This window comes from Carcharodon carcharias, chromosome 5 (assembly GCF_017639515.1).
Source record: "Carcharodon carcharias isolate sCarCar2 chromosome 5, sCarCar2.pri, whole genome shotgun sequence".
NCBI classification, from domain to species: domain Eukaryota; kingdom Metazoa; phylum Chordata; class Chondrichthyes; order Lamniformes; family Lamnidae; genus Carcharodon; species Carcharodon carcharias.
Window position 1 is genome coordinate 72,170,099 of NC_054471.1, and position 21,293 is coordinate 72,191,391.

General features: G+C 43.8%; 1 protein-coding gene across 2 annotated transcripts in view; it reads left to right on the plus strand.

Annotated features, from left to right (window-relative positions):
- LOC121277817 (vacuolar protein 8-like) overlaps nucleotides 1–21,293 on the plus strand; it is an 84,847-nt gene that overhangs the window by 47,381 nt on the left and 16,173 nt on the right. For both annotated transcript variants that reach the window (XM_041187478.1, XM_041187480.1), the window contains 4 exons: nucleotides 2,812–2,894; nucleotides 8,525–8,650; nucleotides 10,056–10,101; nucleotides 17,606–17,739. In XM_041187478.1, the coding sequence (XP_041043412.1) occupies nucleotides 2,812–2,894; nucleotides 8,525–8,650; nucleotides 10,056–10,101; nucleotides 17,606–17,739 (389 nt within the window). The remainder of the gene's footprint in view (nucleotides 1–2,811; nucleotides 2,895–8,524; nucleotides 8,651–10,055; nucleotides 10,102–17,605; nucleotides 17,740–21,293) is intronic.

The window sequence follows — 21,293 nt, forward strand, 5'->3', positions numbered from 1 at the left end:
CATGACTTCACCGCTCCCACCTCTGTAACCTCATTCAGTCCTATTATCTCCACCCTCTTCTTCTCTTCATCTTCCCCTTGGGCCTTCAACAGTCTAGGTCATCCTGTCTGGAATTCTATTCGAAGCCCTTCTGATACTCCACCTTTTTGTTTGCCATCCATATTTTCTCACCCCTTGTCAGAAGCTGTGATATTTTTGACTGACTAAGTCGTACTTTAAGTTAAATTTGTGGCTGAGATTTGTGAAAGCTATTCAACTCAGGGGGAGCATCAATAGTTTAAATAAAGTACAGAATGCTGTTTGCTGTAAAAAAAAAGTGTTCATAAATTGACCAAACCTGACCACCATGCATTGCGAAGGCTAAAAGACTTTTTGAGGTAAAGTAACCAGTTAACAGCTGCAACCTGTCTTATTTCACAAATAAGCATGGTTTGTAATACTTTGAGGTTATAAAATGTTTAGCAGGAGGGACAAAACTCGTAAAATCTGGTTGCAACCATTAAACAGACATACTTCAAAGCGATGTTTCACTTTGATGTGAGGTTAGAACTTTGATGAAGCTTCATGAACACAAATAACATGGAGCCAAAATGTCTGCTTGGGCAACTTAATTGTTTTTAAAACTGCAAGAGAGTCACACAAACTGGTGTTGATCAATGATGTCAGAGTTTTTTTTGAAATGCAGAGAAATTAACTCCACAAGAAGCCATGTTTTTTAATATGCTTTATCAGATAAAAGCCTGTCCACCATCAACAAGGCAGAAGTCAATGCTGCCAGACCTGCTGAGTTTTTCCAGGTAATTCTCTTTTTGTTCAGGAGTGTGATGGATGAGTGCAGCTCCAACAACACTCAAGAAGCTCGACACCCTCCAGAACAAAGCAGCCCGCTTGATCAGCACCCTATCACCACCTTTAACACCCACCACTGATGCACAGTAGCAGCAGTGTGTACCATCGACAGGATGCACTGCAACAGCTCACCAATGTTCCTTCAACAGCACCTTCCAAACCTGCAACCTTTATCACCTAGAAGGACAAGGGCAGCAGGCACATAGGAACACCAGCACCTGCAAGTTCCCCTCCAAGCCACACACCATCCTGACTCGGATCTATATTGCCACTCCTTCATTGCCGCTGGGTTAGAACTCTAGAACTCCCTTCCTAACAGCACTGTGGGTGCTCCTACAAAACTTGGACTGCAGTGATTCAAGAAGATGGCTCACCATCACCTTCTCAAGAGTAATTAGGGATGGTCAATAAATGCAGGCCTTGCCAGCGAAGCCCACATCCCATGAAAGAATAAAATAAACTCTGTCTTTAATTCTAAAGCAACAACTTGTAAGAAGTCAGTAATTTGAGGGACTTAGATTGCTTGATTATCTTGTGATTTTGAAATGTGTGTGTAACCAACAAAGGAAGTTTTACTTACTGATTAATAACTTGGAACATACTTGGAGCATCCATAAGAGATGGAAAATTAATGACGGAAGTTTAAAACAATGTGCAATGTCAAAGCCGTGTCTAATATTGTATTACAAACAAAGAATTAGATGACTCATTGATCAGTTGCAGCTTAAGGTGGATGTTGATAGGACAACATGACTTTGCCAGTGAAACATCCTGTCCACATTAAAAAGAAAAGTGTAAAAATCATTGCAAAGAGTGATTTGGCAATTTAGCTGGGAAGCTTGGACAGCTGTTGAAGGGTAAGATCGGCCGGTGGTTTGCCAAGAAATCAACAGGTTTGCCACAGTCAAAACGGTGTCCATTTCCTTGAATCGACTAAGCCCAGACTCAAATGGATGGGGGTAAGACAAGGTACCTACCAAGGTGGTATAACTCCTTAACAAAAACAGAATTACCTGGAAAAACTCAGCAGGTCTGGCAGCATCGGCGGAGAAGAAAAGAGTTGACGTTTTGAGTCCTCATGACCCTTGCACAGAACTCCTTGTCGTGTATTTGTGATTAACGGGTATATTGTTAATGGGCGTATTGCTAATGGGAATATTGTACTGTTCAAACTGATTAAAGGCATTAGGCTGGATTATGCACTGAGGGCAGGCTCACTGCATTTCACTGAGCCCACCTCTGCTTAGCCAGCTCACCCTGCTTTAATGTTCCCACAATAGCCCTTTAATTGGTATGAGGCGGGATTTCAGTCTGTCCCCAGGAGGAAGACCACCACCCCCCGCTACGCCCACCACACTGAGCTGCGCGCCTCTGATTGTGAGCTTTCCACATCAGCAGTGCCACCAGGAGCTGTGGCCACTGTCAGTTTTGCAGGTAGGCCATAGAGCTGGCATTCAGCGATACTGGGTTACACATTGAGCACCAGCCTCTCCCGCCTGCAATCAAGTCAGAGTGATGGTGGGATAGGCATTAATTGTCAAGGCTCCAATGGCATGGTGCCCTAATCTACCAGTCCAACTGCCTATTTTCTACTTGTGGGAGGCCCGTAACACTCAGCCCATTAGTCTTTAATTTGAGCTTTGAGTGTTGCCTCATTATTTCTTGTAATACTCATGTCCAACCAGTAGAATAACCTATCAGGGGTAAAAGATTACGTCTTGCAGCCTCTGTGAAGTTCCTTAGGATGTTTAAAGGTGCAAAATAAATACAGGCTGTTGTTGTGGCAAATGCGGATATGAAGTTAATTTCCTGTTAGGCTAGGGAAAGTTATTTCCCTGTCTGCTGATAGTATTAGTATTCAAATTGCAAATTTGATAGTGGAATCTCTGACTTTGAATCTGAAACTATCAAATGTTAATTCCGAGTGACTGCTTGTTCATGCTTATACATTTTCTTTTCAAGAAAAGACTCAACTTTTGCTATGTAAAGAGGGAGCTCTGCCTGTCCTGATACTTCAATTACAATCTCCTGACTCCGAGGTCCAGGTAAACACTCAAAATGCTCTCATTTAGTATCTAAACTATCTAAATAAGTGAGAAGGCAGAGTGATGCACTATAAAGAAAGTGAATATCCAGTACTTAAACCTGCATTTATTGTGGAAGACCAGTGCCGGGATTTTCTGTGCCCGCCGACGTTGGGCATATTCGGTGGTGTGAGGGACAATATGGCAATAAGGCCAAAAATCGGTTTCTTGATGTCATGAAACCAGTTTGTGATTGTCCACCCCGTCTGCCGATGGAGGGCCACGTTCCCCGCCATCAGGCATCAGGACAGACCTCATTGTAATACATCAACATATCATTATAAGGCCAGCCTGCCGGATTCATCCCTTCCCCGCTGGATCGTCCACCCACGTCAGCGGGAAAACATGCCGACGTATTTCACAACAGCATATATAAGGCATGCACTAGGTGGGCTGCACTATGCTTGGGACTACAAGGTTTGTTTGCCTTTCTTTCTTGGTCAGCACTCGCAGTCATCAGCACCAGGCTTCACAGACAGCACCAAATCACTTTCAGGGGCGCCCTCGAGTAGGTCTCTACCTACCAGATCAGCCACATGTGGGTGGCTTTTCAATGGCTGCAGGGCAAGGTCTTGTTTGGTGAAGGGAGAGAGGTGGCCTCAGGCAAGAGAAGAGGCTGCAGGATGAGGGTTGTATTGGGGAAGGAGGGTATCCCAGGGTGTGTATGGGAGCACATGTTGATCTGTGCAATTGGCTTCAAGATGGTGAGGGCTGAGGAAGCAGTCTCCAGAGGAGATGAGGCCAGATGGACATGTGAGGGTTTGTGTGTAAGAATGGGTGGTGGTGTCCCTTGATCTGGCAGTGAGTAAGAGGCCAGTGAATGTGTAATAGGCTTGAGTGTGTGAGCTTAGAGTGATGAGATGGTTGCCATACCCTGGCTGCACGGATGAGGTCATTCAACCTCTATCTGCATTGGATGGCCAACTTCTTCTGTGCAACATTGGCACCGATCTCCACTGCCATTGCCTAGCAAGCCAGAGTAGTAATGTAGCTGCCCCTCCTGCAGCCAGAGCGGGTTTGAAGGACTTCACAGCGAGCCTCCATGACGTCCAAAAGTCACTCGAGGGCTTCTGTCTTCTTGCCTTTTGGGGCCATGTCTTCTTTGCTGCAGTCCTGGGCTGGAAGCACTGAGCATGGCTGTACTTTAAATGTGGTGTCTGGTATGATGAGGTAGCGAGGTGATGGCATGGCAGACAGATTGGAGCCTGGCCGCCATCGAAACGGCATGTATCCTGGGAATGCATAATTAATGCAGTGGGTTTGGGACAATACAGCGTGAAAACCCACCATCATGGCCGACGGGTAAAATGTCGTTTTACCTACCTGCTACCACAATTAGTGCAAATCTGGGACAATTCTGCCCCAAACTGTTAAAGAAATTCTACAAAATAGGCTGCCACTAATATCCCAAGAAGTAAATATTTAAATAGGGGCCAGTCTTCCACAATACTGCTGGTGATTTCCACAGGCTAGCAACATTCAAATTGCTTTACTTGTTGATGGGCTAAAACAAGGCCATCATTCGTGACAAACCACTTTGCATTGATGCTTCTGTTGCAGGCAAGAGGTAGAAGCTGTCTATTTTAGTGGTGCCCCATAACTGATTTCCAGATGACTTTATAAGCGTCACTGGGGACTCTGTTGGGCTGTGGGTAGAAATATGGCTCCAGTGTGATTGGTGAAATCTAAGATTTCATTTGTGCAGAGACTTCATGTGTAACTCAGTGACTCAGTAATCATGAGTGCACTACATTGTAGCTAGGTTACTGAGTTAATAATCCAGTCGGCTTGACAAATAATCTAGATTTTTGAGTACAAATCCCACCTCGTGTGAAATTGAATTCAGCTAATTAAATCAATTTGGAAAAGGAAGCAACAACCAGTAATGATGATCTTGAAGCTTTGAGATTGTTGTAAAAACCCACCTGGTTCACATTTCTTTTAGGGAAAGAAATCTACCATCCTTACCTGGTCTGGCCTACATGATTTCTGAAATGGCGTAGCAAGCCATTTGGTTGTCTCAAACTTTCTCAAAAAAAATTGGACCACTCAGCATCAATCTGAGCAGTTTCCCACTTATCACCTGCTAATTTCCAGGCAATGTTTGACAGCTGTTGAGTTTTAAACATGTTTGTTTACATTTTTTAGATTCAGAGCTCTGTTATTGTTTGTTTAACCCAACGCACACATTGTGAAATCTAAGTCAATTGTCAGGGATTAGCCTTGGAGGTCTTAATCATTGAACTAAAAAAATTGTAATCTATCCAAATCATTAGAAGAGGGAACAGGAGATTGAGTTGAATTTTGTAAAGCTCCTTTTCAGAAAATCACAATCACACAAAATCAGCAGTCTTTGCTGGCCTGATGTAGAAATACAATATGACTCACAACTGAGCCACAGACTATGCAACATCTCCTGCAATGACTATCGCTAGAGGAACCCTGCACTGTTGCAGATCTTGCCGAATTCAACAACAAGGCACAAAAAATGTGTCCAGTTCTGGCTGGGCCATGTATAGACTGTCCGTGGACACGATAAGAAGACTCCTATCTTGAAATTCCATATTTCCTTCTTAATCAAATTTCTGCAGTTCACTTCAAAATCATAAATTTAAGATGCCAATAGCTCAATGTCTTGAACCAAAGTTCCTCGAGCCGCAAACGCTTACTGCAGACATGTTTGCCCTGGATCACAATGTTATCCAGGAGCTCCCACATGCTGCAGCCTTGAAACATCACCTGTCTTGCCATCCTTAATCTGTTTTAATTAATTACTTAGTTATATTATTCATTTATCTATGTTACCTTTTAATATATTTTATGAAATTTACCACCAATTTGTATACTATTTCAAACCTTAGGACTGAAATAGACCTTAACCACTTACCAGATACTCACCTATACCTGAGTGACAGCAGTTTGGTAGGAATAGAATTGGGAGAATAGGACCTAGACAAGATGAGCTCAGGGAGGATAGATAGAGAAATGAAAGATGTTATTCCCTTTTGAAAGTTGCTATTAAATCTGCTTCATCATTAATGTTTGAAATGTCCCAGTACACTTTGCAGTTAGCGAGACCAAGAGCTTCAGCTTAAGCAAGCAGCTAGAAAGATACTGATATAAAAAGAAATTATTTGGGATTTGTGTGCTATTGGCAAAATCGACATTTATTGCCAATCCTTAGTTGCTTTTAAGAAGGTGTTGAGGGGTTTTCTTCTTGAACGGGCTGCAAGTGCATGTGATAAATGTTTTCCTACATTGCTGTTAGGCAGGGCACATTTCCCCTTGGGATGACTAACATGGTGGCATTTATTTAAGTTGAGTGCCATGAGGTTGACAGGTGAGGGACTGAAGAGCTTTTGGACAGAGTAATGTGGGACGTACTGACTGAAAGGATGGTGGAGGTACATACCCTCCTAAGATGCAATAAGTCTTTGGATGTGCAGCAGCGATGCCATGGCATGTTAGGCCATGGGGATAGTGGTCACAAATGGGATAAGGCGACCTTGGAAGGTGCTGGAGATGCGCATCCTCAAGGGGCCGAGGGACCTTTGTGTATCACCCACACGTCTGAGTGTATCAGTCTGTGAATGAGCAGTGTTGCTGCATTAACGATTGCAACAACCATCAGTGCTTTGGAAGGTGGGGAGACAGAGTGAATGGGACTATGGACCTCAAATACCCTGGCCGCTGCACCCCAGCCTCACTGACACCTGCCGACCTGGCTGCCTGCCTCCTGCCCAGCTCCATGGCCTGCTCCTCGTAGAAGGTGAGGCGCTGGAGCACGGCGTGCCCACCACCAGTCCGCTGGCACTCCCTGAGATTGTGCTTGGTTTTTGCCTGCAGAACAGAGAAGAGGATTTATTGGGGCTGATCGCTCATGTACTCTGCACGTGCACACCACACCCAACCACAGTGGCCCCTCTGAGGCCTCCAGCGGCTCCTGTCCACACTACTGGTGATCAGTCCCCAGAACCCAGAAGCTAGTACGGCTGGTCCCAAACCCCTCCCCCAACGGCCAGCTCGGACACATTCGGCATCCATCACTTTGAATAGCACACGGGTCTTAGCGCCCAAGGCAAGCAGGCGCCACTATGTGTGACGCCGAGGCCAGCAGATGGCTCTTGGCCATGACACCTTGAGGTTCCCCTTCCACCATCTTATCACCATCAATAAGACATGTGTTGGAGTTCTGAGTATGTGTCTAGCTGCCTTCCCTGCAGGTTGCCTCCAGACTACTCAAATGCGACAACACCAACATATGCTATGGGGAGAACCCATCTTCTCCTCAACCACTAAGGCTGATGTAAGCATGGTCACTATCTGTTTGCCCACCCAGCGTGCGCCAAATGCCCAATGCAGTAAAGACACTAAGACGTGGTGGGGGGGGGGGGGGGGGTGGGGGGGTTGCCTCAAATGCTAAGGCTACCTGCTGGGTCAAATGGCCAAGGCTGACAAGGTACTCACCCTTCCAGAGCACAACAAATCATTGAAGCGCTTGTGGCATTGTGCCCCGGTACGCTGCACATCGTCGCACAGCCACTGCCACCTCCAGCCACGCCTGCCTGATGACGCGGGGGGCCCTTCTCCTCCCATCCTCTGGATACAAAATATCCTAACCATTGGACAGCTCTTGGAGGAGGACAGCAAGGCAGGCACCTGAGAACTGAGGGGCACATTGGCCCCCCCCACTGGCCTATCCTGCAGCCTGCCCCCCCTCCTCCTCCACCTGTGTCCTGAAACCAGCATGTCACTCTCTGTCAGTGGCCAGGGTGCACTGCCTCAATGAGGCTGCCTGGCCACTCTTTATACAGACTGCCGGTTTTCCATTGGAACCGGCAGTCTGATTCGATTTTCCCGTTATACATGGGAGTCGCTAACCCATTGGGTGGGCCTTAATTGGCCCACCCGTGCAAAATGGCCAATTTCAGCAGCGGCAATTGGCTGCCCCCTGCTGCCGAGTCGGTTGGGCCCGCCCGCCCATCAAGGGCAAAATTCTGCCCCATGATATCTGATTTTCAATAAGTGCTGTGCCACAAGTGAAGCTTCAATATGAAAACGTGATTTGTGGATAATATATACACAGTTTACATATTTAAATTCCACCTTCAGTAGGAAATGCAAAGGGAGTATATGGGACCAGTCAAGCCTGTGTGAGTAAAACTTAGCTACTATAATAGCACTGAGGGTGTAACTAAACCACATGCAGCGGTTCAAGAAGGCAGCTCACCACCATTTTCTCAAAGACATTTAGTGATGGGCAATAAATGCTGGCCTAGCCAGCGACGCCCACATCCCATGAATGAATAAAAAAACTAGTTTGTTCAGATGTTATATGTTACATTGAAATCTAATGCTTCAGTATATATCTAATATGCATTTCGCTCCATTCAAGCGGATTGTATGTTTCTGTCTTTATACTGTTCCCCAGAGCGTCATCCTCAACTGAAATGTAAGGTAAGTAAGCTGCTCCTGTGTTCACATCTGCCTTCTTAAATCCCAACAAGCATCCAAGATTGTGCACAAACTGCAATATGTTAATCTGAGATCACTATTACAGTATCTTAGTTATATGTTCTTTTCACTCAAAGTTCTACAGTTGTTCTGCGTTGACGAACATCGCATCCAACCCACGTCACCACCCAAACATGCTTCAAATAGGCGATGGCATTCTCCTCAAAATGCTACTGTCTCTTATGTCTTCCTCTGTGGTAAAGGTAAGATTTCTGAGCAATCCATTAGTCTTAAGATTGCTACAGTATAAAATGAAGTTATCATGAGCTATAGTCAAACCAATGGAAAAGTACAAGGAGAGTACCGTGTTCTTTGATATTCTGGCACTGAGTAGAATTTTCCTAGCTTGCATGACTGTGTAAGATATCTTCTTTGGACTATATTCACACAAAGGAATGGCTTCTGATAAAACAGTAAATTAAGTGACTGAATGTTTTTGCTCTCCACCTTTCCGAATTTTCCTAACTCCTGGCTTCTTGCAGCAGTATAGTTCCACATGTAAGGCATCCTCTGATACCTTATACACGTGGGCATTATTTATGTGTAAACTTTGCCAATGAGCAATTGCAGACTATTCAAGATTTTGGTATCATAGCAGATCCCAGTCATGCCTTCACCCATACCACCAAGTACTCCTACCCATTTTGATCATTAACTTTTGTCTTATCTCTGGCTACTTTAAGAATGAAGTCCGCCATTATTACAACTTGTCTACTATTGCAAACCTCATGAAATTGTTTGCAAACCTCACCTTGATTTATTTTACTCTATTCAGTCATTTACAAAGTACTCCTAAAATGCTCATGAATCACTTAATATTTCTTAATTCAACCAAATCAGACCCTACCTGAATACCGCCATTAATAAAACGTTTTTCTAAGCTTCATTAATTAGGCTTCCATGCCTCCATTTTACTTCTTATCTCTCCTGAAAATGTTATCGCTGGGATATTTAGTTTCCAGTTTTATTTTGGAGCCAAGTCTGGGTCAAACCTACAGTTTCATGGGATATTGGAAGAGCTAGTACAGACTGGCTGGGCCAAATAGCCTGCTTCTTTGCTGCTCATCAGAGGTGGTGACCCTGAAAATACTAGCGTGGGGCAGTTTGTCAATTTCAAGGTGCCGATCCTGGTGCCAACAATAAACAGCAGGATGGAACAGGAATCCCATTCTCCCTCCAAACCAGGCCAATTAAACTTGTTATAGGGCTACTGTTTTTTACTGCCACACTGAGCTGTATAGAATGACTGAACTTTATATTCTGAGACTGTATGGAACTGTTCCTAACTTCAGAGAAGGTATCCACCCTGAATTTTAAAATCACCAGTTGAGATTTTGAGCAATAGCTTTAGTTTTCCCACCAATTGGTTTAAATCAACAACAACGTAAATCAGGCAGTTCAGATCACACTTCAAGCTCACCACATTATGAAATCTCTTCCACTCAACATTATAAAATTGCCATTAGTGATGCAACTTAAACTGACATTTACTTCTAGCTGCAATTAGAGCTATTCAATGAAATGGAGAAGTGCACTTTTGAATGTTAGAACTATTCTAATTGTTCATTAGCTTGACTCTTCTTGATCAGAGCTTTTAATTTTCATTAGGTCTGCTGTCAAGCGTGCCACTGTCTCAGGAACTTGTCTCGAAATGGTAAGAGAGCAGCAACTTAATTTTATAGCTATGATTAGAAGATAAACGATTGTAAACTGTGTGGTAAATTGTACACATTTTGATGTACATAGATACTGTTACAAGAACATTTTATCCCTAATTTCTTCACAAATGCCTGATTAGAAGCAATTTTTGTCTAACTGCATATGAAGAGTTCACTGTAAAAATCTTGAATTGGCTTCTGATTAATTCCTCTCTGATAAGATTGAGCAGAAAGTTTTCCTTCCTAAATTAGTTCCCTGAATTGATGCTACGTTTTCCAGCATGAAGCACAAAATGACCCAATTTCCAGTGAATTTTATGGACACAACTATACTGCTGTGTGGCACAGAGCTACTGAGATAAAAGTTTTAGGGTGTGAAGTTACACCTTTTGTTGATTTTTATTCATTCATGGGATGTGGGCGTCGCTGGCTAGGCCAGCATTTATTGCCCAAACTTAATTGCCCTGGAGAAGGTGGTGGTGAGCTGCCTTCTTGAACCGTTGCAGTTCATGTGGTGTAGGTACATCCACAATGCAGTTGGGGAGGGAGTTCCAGAATTTTGACCCAGTGACAATGAAGGAACGGTGATATATTTCCAAGTCAGGATGGTGTGTGGCTTGGAGTGGAACTTCCAGGTGGTGGTGTTCCCATCTATCTGCTGCCCTTGTCCTTCTAGATGGTAGTGGTTGTGGGTTTGGAGGTGCTGCCCAAGGAGCTTTGGTGAGTTCCTGCAGTGCATCTTATAGATGGTACAGACTGCTGCTACTGTGCATCGGTGGTGAAGGGAGTAAATGTTTGTGGATGGGGTGCCATTCAAGCAGGCTGCTTTGTCCTGGATGGTGTTAAGCTTCTTGAGTGTTGGAGCTGCATTTGTCCAGGCAAGTAGAGGGTATTCCATCAGACTCCTGACCTGGGCCTTGCAGATAGTGGACAGGTTTTGGGGATTCAGGAGGTGAGTTAATCATTACAGGATTCTGAGCATCTGACCTGCTCTTGTAGCCACAGTATTTATATGGCTAGTCCAGTTCAGTTTCTGGTCAATGGTAACCCCAGAATGTTGATAGTGGGGACTTAATGATGGTAAGGCCATTGAACATCAAGGGGCGATGGTTAGATTCTCTCTTGTTGGAGATGGTCATTGCCTGACACTTGTGTGGCATGAATGTTACTTGCCAATTGTCAGCCCAAGCCTGGATATTGTCCAGGTCTTGCTGCATTTGGATGTGGACTGCTTCAGTTTCTGAGGAGTTGTGAATAGTACTAAACATCGTGTAATCCTCAGCGAACAACCCCACTTCTGACCTTATGATCACAGAATCTCAGAATTGCTAAGGTGTAGAAGGAGGCCATTCAGCCCATCGTGTCTGCACCAGCTCTCTGAACATTTTAACTTAGTACCAATCTCCTGCCCTTTCCCTGCACGTTGTTTCTGTTTAAATAATCATCCAATGCCCTCTTGAATGCCTCAATCGAACCTGTCTTCACCACAATTCCAGGCAGTGCATTCCAAACCCTAACTACTCGCTGTGTGAAGAAGTTTTTTCTCACCTCGCATTTGATACTTTTGCAAAACACTTTAAAACTGTGCCCTCTGTTTCGTGATCCGTTTACAAGCAGCATCAGTTTCTCTCTAATTATTCTGTCCAGACATCTCATTATTTTGAAGACTTCTATCAAGTCTCCCTCCAGCCTTCTCCTCTCCATGGACCATCTGAGGCCTCCAGCGGCACCTGTCCACACTACTGGTGATCAGTCCCCAGAAGATAGTACGGCTGGTCTCAACCCCCTCCCCCAACGGCCACCTTGGACACATTCGGCGTCCATCACTTTGAATAGCACACGGGTCTTAGTGCCCATGGCAAGGAGGCGCAACTAGGTGCGGTGCCGATGCCAGCTGAAGGCACTTGGCCACCACACCTTGAGACACCCCTTGTACCATCTCTTCGCCATCAATATGACATTTGTTGGAGTTCTGAGTATGTGTCTAGCGGCCTCCCCTGCAGGTTGCCCCCAGACTACTCAAATGTGACAAACACCAACATATGCTATGGGCAGAACCCATATTCTCCTCAACGACTAAGGCTGATGTAAGCATGATCAGTACCCATTTGCCCACCCAGCGTGTGCCAAATGCCCACTGCAGTCACGACAGCAAGACATGGGGAGCCGGGGTGGGGTGGTGGGGTAGCTCAAAGGCTAAGGCTACCTTCTGAGTCAAATGGCCAAGGCCGACATGGTACTCATCCTTCCAGAGTGCAGCAAATTATTGAATCTCTTGCGGCACTGGGTGCCTGTGCACTGCACATCATCAAGGGTGCTGACAGCGTCACCCACCTCCTCCCATGCCTGGCTGGTGACATGGGGGGCCCTCCTCCTCCCATCATCCAGATACAATATATCCCGATGGCTGGACACCTGTTGGAGGAGGACAGCAAGACATGCATCAGAGAAGTGAGGGGCACAGTGGCCCCTCCAGCATTGTGCAACCATGAACACATCTACCGTTCCTCTCCCCTGTTGGCATTCCAAAGAGACCGTTCCCTCCATGACACCCTGGTCTGCTCCACTATCACCCCCAACACCATGTCCCCTTCCCACAGCACCTTCCCATGCAATCACAAGAGGTGTAACGTCTGTCCTTTTACCTCCTCTCTCCTCACTGCCAAGGCCCCAAAAACTCCTTCCAGATGAAGTAGCGATTTACTTGTACTTTTTTCAATATGGTATAAAAAACGCAGATTGGGTAACTGCTTTGCGGAACACTTCCATTCAATCTGCAAGCATGTCCCAGTGCTTGCCATTTTAATTCACCACCTTGCCCTTACACTTCTGTCCTCGACCTGCAGTGTTCCAGTGAAGCTGAATGCAAGCTTGAGGAATAGCACCTCACCATCACTGTCGTTGAGCTCACCATCACCATCTCAAGGGTAATTTGAGATGAGCAATAAATGCTGGATTGGCCAGTGACACCCACATCGCATGAACGAATAAAACAAATTTGACACTGTACACCCCTCTGGACTCAATAATTTCAGACCATGAACTGTGACCCCGATTTTGATTCTGTTTTATTGCCATGTGCCAGTTTGAATCTTGTTTTTCATGATCTTGCTTTTGAACAGAGCTGTTCATTATTCTTTCATTTACGCTCACTCTGGACAAATGTTTTGTGTGCCTTTATTACAACCATTATCACTCTTTTTGCCTTTTGTTCCATGACATCTTTGTCATTTATCCTCTCCTGCACTCTATCCTATCCCAGACCTTCCCTTTTGTTCTTCCTCACCCTCTCCACTTTCGACAGCATATGAGCAATGGCATTTCAACCCTCCTTCAGTTCTGAAGAAAAGTCATATTCAACTCAAAACATTAACTCAGTTTCACTCTCCACAGATGCTGCCATACCTCCTGAGTATTTCCAGAACTTTCTATTTTTACTTCAGAGTTCTAGCATCCACAGTATCTTGTTTTTGTTATTGACCTGAGCTTCAGTTTAAATTATCCAGAATGAATCTCAGATAACATTTCAGACAGGACGATTAAAAAACGTACAAAATATGCAAGTTGCAAAGCAATTTATCATCAAAAACTAACAAACTGAAACTTTGACATTGCTTTCAAGCTGAGTTGAAACATAGATACCAATCAATATATGTCTGTCTCTTCAGATCTCATTAGCCAAGCTCTCATCACGTGCCGGAGAAGTTGACAAGCTCCCTAGTTACAAATTGATGTCTGTCTTCATGTGATTAATTGACCCTTTCTCAGTGTTTTTTGTGCTGCAGTCATGATTTAACTTTTCACGTTGCCATGTGGAACACAATACAGATGGCACACAGAGTTTGAGATAGCGCCCCTTTTAGTTATAATATGGAAACCTACTTGAGAATATTCACTATAATGTCTTAGTCCTATTCAAAATGCAAAGTGATCACAGGATACTCCCTCCAGTCTTTCAAGAATGACCAGTTAAAAAATTCTGATCAGCAATCCAACACCACGTCAGCCTATCAATAATTATTGAAAAGGAAAACCCAACTTTCAAGTTAAACAGGATCTAGCAACATGGCTACAGCTTTTAATAGGAAAGGCAGGTGGTGGATCTCTCCTTTGATGGAATAACTCTTACTGTATTGTAAAGGGCCACATCATTGTGTTGACATTTGCTGTGACATTGTTTATTTGTTGAATTAATTAAATTCACAGATGAGTTGTGTCTACAACAATGGTGCACTATTGTCGCACTTGGCTTCACAGACTACGAGAAACTTGTGTGTTGATGTAATACAAACACTAAATTTGGCAGTATTATTGGCATGTTGCTGCACTGATACCAAAACTTTCAACAGTGAACTCCATGGTGGGATTAAATAACAACAATTTATATTCGTATAGCACCTTTAACATAATGAAACATCCCAAGGCACATCACAGAAGCATTATGAACGAGGTATGACAGCGAGTCACGTAAGGAGATATTGAATCAGATAACTAAAAGTTGGTCAAAGAGGCAGGTTTTAAGGAGCAAAGTGAGGTAGAGAGGCTGAGAGGGGTAGGGAGGGAATTCCAGAGCTGAAAGCACAGCCACTCACCAATGGCAGAGCAATTATAATTGGGAATGCACAAGAGTCCAGATTTAGAGGAGCACAGATACCTTGGAGAGTTGTAGGGCTGGAGGGGATTACGATAGGCAGGGGTAAGGCCATGGAGGGATTTGAAAACAAGGATAAGAATTTTAAAGTCAAGATTTGCTTGACTTGAGTCAATGTAGGTCAGCGAGCACAGGGGTGACAGGTGAACCAGATGTGCTGTGAGTTAAGACACAGGTGGCTGAGTTTTGAATGATCTTACATTTACACAGTATCATGTGGGAGACCAGCCAGCAGTGTATTGGAATAGTTGAGTCTTAGAGGTAATGAGAGAGGAAGTCAGCCTTTGTTTTCAGGTGTGAAAAGTTTACAGCTTGCTCTCAGTAAATCTTAACATGGGCTCCCAGTCTCCATGGTAACCAAACCACACAGGCTTGTTGTCAAACGGATTCCATTTTACCTTAAAATACAGAGACAGTTCAAAACATAATCATCTTATAATACCTCATATTCATAACACCTCTCATTAAAAGATGGAAAATTATTACTGAGGTTTATAGGAGTTCTTGGAATTCTAACTCTCTTCCAAATGAGAGTTCATTTTACTACAGGTGGCTTCACTTTCCATCATTCGTCATAGCAAATCTCCTTTCTCATTTTGAGTAGGTTTTACATGCTCTGGCTTAGAAAATTGTATATATGGTTTCGTCTGGTTAGCTTTGTTAAGAACAACATTGTCATCAGGGAATGGACCTTTTAATACAGTCTTCGAACCACCCTGTTCAGGTCTTAACTGACTGAGCTAACCCAGTGCTGGTGCACTCAATGTGCTGTCCCACTCATAGAACTGACAAGCTGTGCACTGAAATCTCACCTGAGTGATCCGTCTGCTGACTAGCTCTTTTACTTGAGCATTAGCTTGGTGCTATGTCTCCAAAGCTTTTCTTTGCATTAATCACGCTGCATTCTCAACACTGTCCAATGCTGCAACTTCATTGTGGCCTGACCAAAATGTCAAGAGTCTTCTCATGCCTTGTAGCGTGATCTAAGGCTGATCACCATGTCATGTCATTATAATGATATAATACCTTGGGATTACTTGCTATTCAAGACACAAGGACCTATCGCTCATAAGGGATTGGGTAAACATGTGTGGGTTCATTTATTAAGACTAGTCACATGAGAACAGTTATACATAGGTATAAAGCTTGAAAGTATCAGAGCTGTGTGTGTGTGCTCTCCTCAAAGCAAAAGTGAAACTAAGACTGGAGACCATGACACATTTCTCTTCCGGTGATGTCAGGCTGATGGTGCTAATGGCATATTACAACAATTTCCTCTCATTATATTTATCCTATCCAATATTTCACACTCTTTCTCCTTAGCTATAATGTCTGCTTCATCCCTCTCTTGTGTAGAGAGACACAAAGTACTTATCTAGAACCATGCCCATTACTTCTGCCTCTACAAACACGATGGCCCATAACTTCTGAGATCTGGGTTGTCATAACTTGGGCGGGGGGGGTGGGGGGGGTGGGGGGGGGTGCGGTGGTGGTAATCAAAAGATGAGCTGGAGAACCCTCACCAGAAATCATCAGGTAAGGATTGCACCATAATTGCCTGGGATGTTCAAACTTCAGTTGGGCAATGGCCCTGCAACAGGAACCATCCCATAGGACATAATTCACAAACTTTGGATGGTTCCATCTGTCTTACAGTAATAGTTACCCAGAAAAAGTTGGAAGAATTATAATCACTTTTAACTCCTGGGAAACCAGGGTACTGACCGCCCAACCCGCAATGGAATACCCCCCAGTCCCCCCAACCCTCCACAGGACCCCCAACTACCCCCCCACCATGGGACTTTGCCCACATCCTGACCACCCCCATGGGAACCCCCCCCCAAACAACTACCAACCCGACTCCACCCCAAACCCCCAACACCCTTGAACTGCACCCCCCCATGGGACACCCCACAAGACTCCCAGACAGCCCTCCCCTCCCCCCACTGACCACACCCCAACTGATTGCACCCTCCCACCTGACCCTCACCCCTTGTACTGACCACCTGTAGTAATATACCTTTAAGACAAGTATTGTAATAAAAGGCCTCATAATCTTAATATCCAATAGCAGAGTAGCATGGGCTACCTCTATGTAAACGAGTCTTGAGTTAGTCACTAATGAATGAAGATAGCGTTTTATGTTGTCAGCACACCAGTGTAGCTGCTGAGTTTAGTTTGTAAATAAACAGCATGTGTTTATTCAAACAACGATCTCCAGATGTTCTCTGTCTCTGTACCAACTCAGTCACCCTGAAATAAGCACACAATCCACATCCTTTAGCCCCTACAAACCAAGGGCACTGGATCCAACACCACACAAAACTCACCCCCCCCCCCCCCCTCCACACACTGGTAGGTCCATTTGACTGTGTGGGGTATTATAGCCAAGCCCATTTATGTTTTAACACACAATCCGCATACACATTTCACAGCAGGCTCTCTGGGTATTGCTCTCATCCAAGTATATTTAAGCCAGTTGCATTTACTCCTACTTCTACCTAGTTGAAATCAGTTAACTCAGCCCAAATTGGGAATCAAACATGGGACTGTATTGATGAAAGCAAAATACTGCGGATGCTGGAAATCTGAAATAAAAACAGAAAATGCTGGAAAAACTCAGCCGGTCTGACAGCATCTGTGGAGAGAGAAACAGAGGCAACGTTAATTCTGTTTCCACAAATGCTGCCAGACTTGCTGAGATTTTCCCAGCATTTTCTGTTTTTATGTGGGACTTTATTGGACTGTGTGGCTCAGTAGCAAATTGCCCTCAGCAGCTGCACCATCAGAGGAGAAATGTCAAGAGATTGTATTTCAGAATGTACTGATGATCTTTTTCCTCATTACAGAAGACACTCAAGCAGACATTGTGGCCATGAACTTCTTGCCTCAGCTGCATGAATTGCTGAAGTTCTCTAGTAAAAGTGTGAATGAAGCAGCTCTTTCTGTTCTCAGCATGTTGTCAGAGAATCATTCCAACACGGTAGGAGATGTTTTGTACTATAGACTTTCAAGCATTCAGGCAAAATAATTAGTGATATAAAGTTTTAGCATTTCAGTGGGAACAAAAGAAAAATATCTGGGCTACCCTTACATGTTTCTAGAAGCATATGATTTGTAGTGCTATGACTCAAGGACGCATTACTTATTGGGTCTGGCTGCAATGTAACATCAGATAGTCTGGAAGCAACAACACATAAAACCTGTTTAGAGACTAATTGGCTCTGTAGTAGGCTACCAATTGTTCAATCATCTCTGCAAAAGCTTAAATGCAGCCTACTAGCTCAGCTACAAGGGTCCAATTAGAATCAAGTCTGCGGTCGTCTCATTCAAGTTGTCTGTGGGTACACCCCTAAGATCTGGCCTAAGACATTTAAGAGCTATCTGGTAATTTCACAAGGTAAATTCCCATTAAGTGCATGAATAGGGAAATGGATATTACACTGACTTATCTAAACTTGGGGCTCAGGCATATAAATAAGGCTGGGGAAAAAGCTTATTTTGCATCTGACTATGTTATACACAATTTGGGATATGCATAATACAGGTACTGGATAGACAAATGTTCTGCACCATCAGTACAGATACCTCTTACCTTGATAACCATGAAAAGAAATATTCCATCTATCCTCACCTATGTTGAAGTCTATAATTGAGGACAGAGTGACTAAAAACATGAAGATCAGTAGGAAAATAAGATATGAAGAGGACATAAGGAGGCTGCAAAGGGATATAGAAAGGTTAAGTGAGTGGACAAAGATCTGGCAAATGGAGTATAACGTGGGAAAATGTGAAATTGTCCATTTTAGCAGGAAGAATAAAAAAGAAGCTTATTATCTAAATGGCAAGAGATTGCAGAGCTCTGAGATGCAAAGGGATCTAGGTATGCTAGCACATGAACCACAAAAGGTTAGTATTTTAGGAAAGCTAATAGAATGTTATCATTTATTGTGAAGGGAATTTAATATAAAAGTAGGGAGTTTATGCTTCAGTTAGGCAGGGCCTTTGTGGGACCACATCTAGAGTGTTGTGTACAATATTGGTCTCCTTATTTCAGGAAGGATGTAAATGCGTTGGTAGCAGTTCAAAGAAGATTTACTAGACTAGTACCTGGAATGGGTGGGTTGTCTTATGAGGGAAGGTTGGACAGACTAGGCTTGTATCCGCTGAAGTTTAGAAGAGTAAGAGGCAACTTGATTGAAACATACAAGATCCTGAGGGGTCTTGACAGGGTGGATGTGGAGAGGATGTTTCCTCTTGTGGGAGATTCTAGAACTAGGGGTCATTGTTTGAAAACAAGGGGTTACCTATTTAAGACAGAGATGAGGAGAACTTTTTTCTCTCAGAGGGTTGTGAGTCAAAAGGTGGTGGAAGCAGTTTTGAATATTTTTAACAAAAACAAAAAATGCTGGAAAAACAAGTCCAATACAGACTTGAAATGTTAACTCTGTTTTTCTCTCCACAGATGCTGTCAGACCTGCTGAGTTGTTCCAGCATTTTGTGTTTTTGTTTCAGATTTCCAGCATCTGGAGTATTTTGCCTTTATTTGCATATTTTTAAGGCAGAGATAGATATGTTCTTCATAGGCAAGGGGATGAAAGGTTATTGGGAGTAGGTGAGATTGTGGAGCTGTGGTTACAGTCAGATCAGCCATGATCTTATTGAATAGGAGAGCAGGCTTGAAGGGCTGAGTGGCCTACTCCTGCTCCTATTTTGCACTGAACTGATTCAAGGGAGCCAACATGATTTTATAAATGGTAAGGTATGTTCAATGAGCCTACTTGAATTTTTTGAGGAATTACTGTGAGGAATGACTGTAGATGTAGTATATATAAATTCCAGAATGCATTCAATAAGGTTCCACATAAGAGACTATTAGCTAAAATTAAAGCTCATGGAATTGAAGGCAAATTATTGACCTAGTCAGGAGATTGATTCAGAGGCAGTAGACAGAGTAGGGATAATGGATATGTACTCCAAAGAAAGAAATTGAATAGTGCTGTCCTACAAGGATCTGTGCTGTGGCCTCAGCTATTCACTATATTTATTAATGACCTAGATAACACAATAGAGAGCCATATATCTAAGTTTGCCAATGATACAAAGATTGGTGGCATACTAAGTAGTGTAAGAGGAACATAAAAATACAAAGAGACAGTGATGAGTGGGCAAAATTGTGGCGGATTGATTTCACACAAGTATGAGGTAATCCAATTTAAACCAAGGAAGGATAGCTCTGAATATTATTTAAATGATGAAAAGCTAGGAATAGTAGAACCCTAAAGAAATTTAGGGGTCCATGTGAATGGATTACGAAAATGTGGTAGAAAATTACAAACAATAATCAAAAAGACTAATGGAATGTTAGCCTTTATAACAAGAAGGTTAGATTATAAAGGGGAGGAGGTTTTGCGACATCCATACAAAATCCTCATTAAACTACCGCTGGAATTCTATGCACAGACATCAGCATTGCACCTTAGAAATTATGGCCTGGCTAAACAATCGGCGGGTGGAGCCCACAATTCCGACAGCTGCTGTTCAGCAATTTAACATTGGGAGCAGCGTTAATTGCTTTAAGGCAAGACTTGCGCACCTTTCTTGAGAGGAAATCCCACCTTAGAGAGCTGCTGTCCAATTGGCCAGTCACACCATGCCCAGGAAGCCTCGTAAATCCAGAATCTTAGCGTGGGTTTGGGAGGGCTGGGTTCAGGAGGCCGATGGGAGGGTTAATGAGGGAAGGGGAGACCCAGGAGGTGCCTCTCATAGGCCATATGATTCACAAAGGAAGTTCCACCCCCTTGTCCAACACAAGCCCACACAGATAAAGCTGCTGGCCATCCCGCCTGGCATGGGCTTCCCAGTGCAATGGGTAAAATACCGGCATGGGTGGCATAAGGCCTTTAAGTGGCCATTAATTGACCACTTAAAGCCCTTGATAGGCGCAAAGGTGGGCAGGCCGCCTAACACCTTCCCTGCCCCCTGTAAGATTTCAGGCAGCCAAGGCAGGCAGGTAGGCAGTGGAAAGGTTACGGGCTGGATGTCTCCCCACCCGCCTTCAAGTGGAGGAGTATAAAATCCAGCCCTGCATATTGGTCTTGGAAAGTGTACTGCACAGTTACAGCAGAACATTACCAGCGCTCTAAACATTAAAACATGAACATAGGAACAGGAGAAGGCCATTCAGTCTGTCGAGCCTGCTCCGCCATTCAATACGATCATGGCTGATCAAACGCTTCAATGCATTTTACCCACACTCTCCCCATAACCCTTTACGTTATTGTTAATCAGAAATCTATCAATCTACCTTAAACATGCTCAATGACTGAGCTTCCATGACCCTCTGGGGTAGAGAATTCCAAAGATTCACACCCTCTGAGTAAAGAAATTTCTCATCTCGGTCCTAAGTGGCTTCTCCCTTATTTTGAGACTGTGCCCCCTGGTTCTAGACTGAAGAGTGATTACATAAACTGAACTTGTAGTCACTGGAATACAGAAGGTTAAAGTATGATTTTATTGAAGTTTTTAAGATTTTTA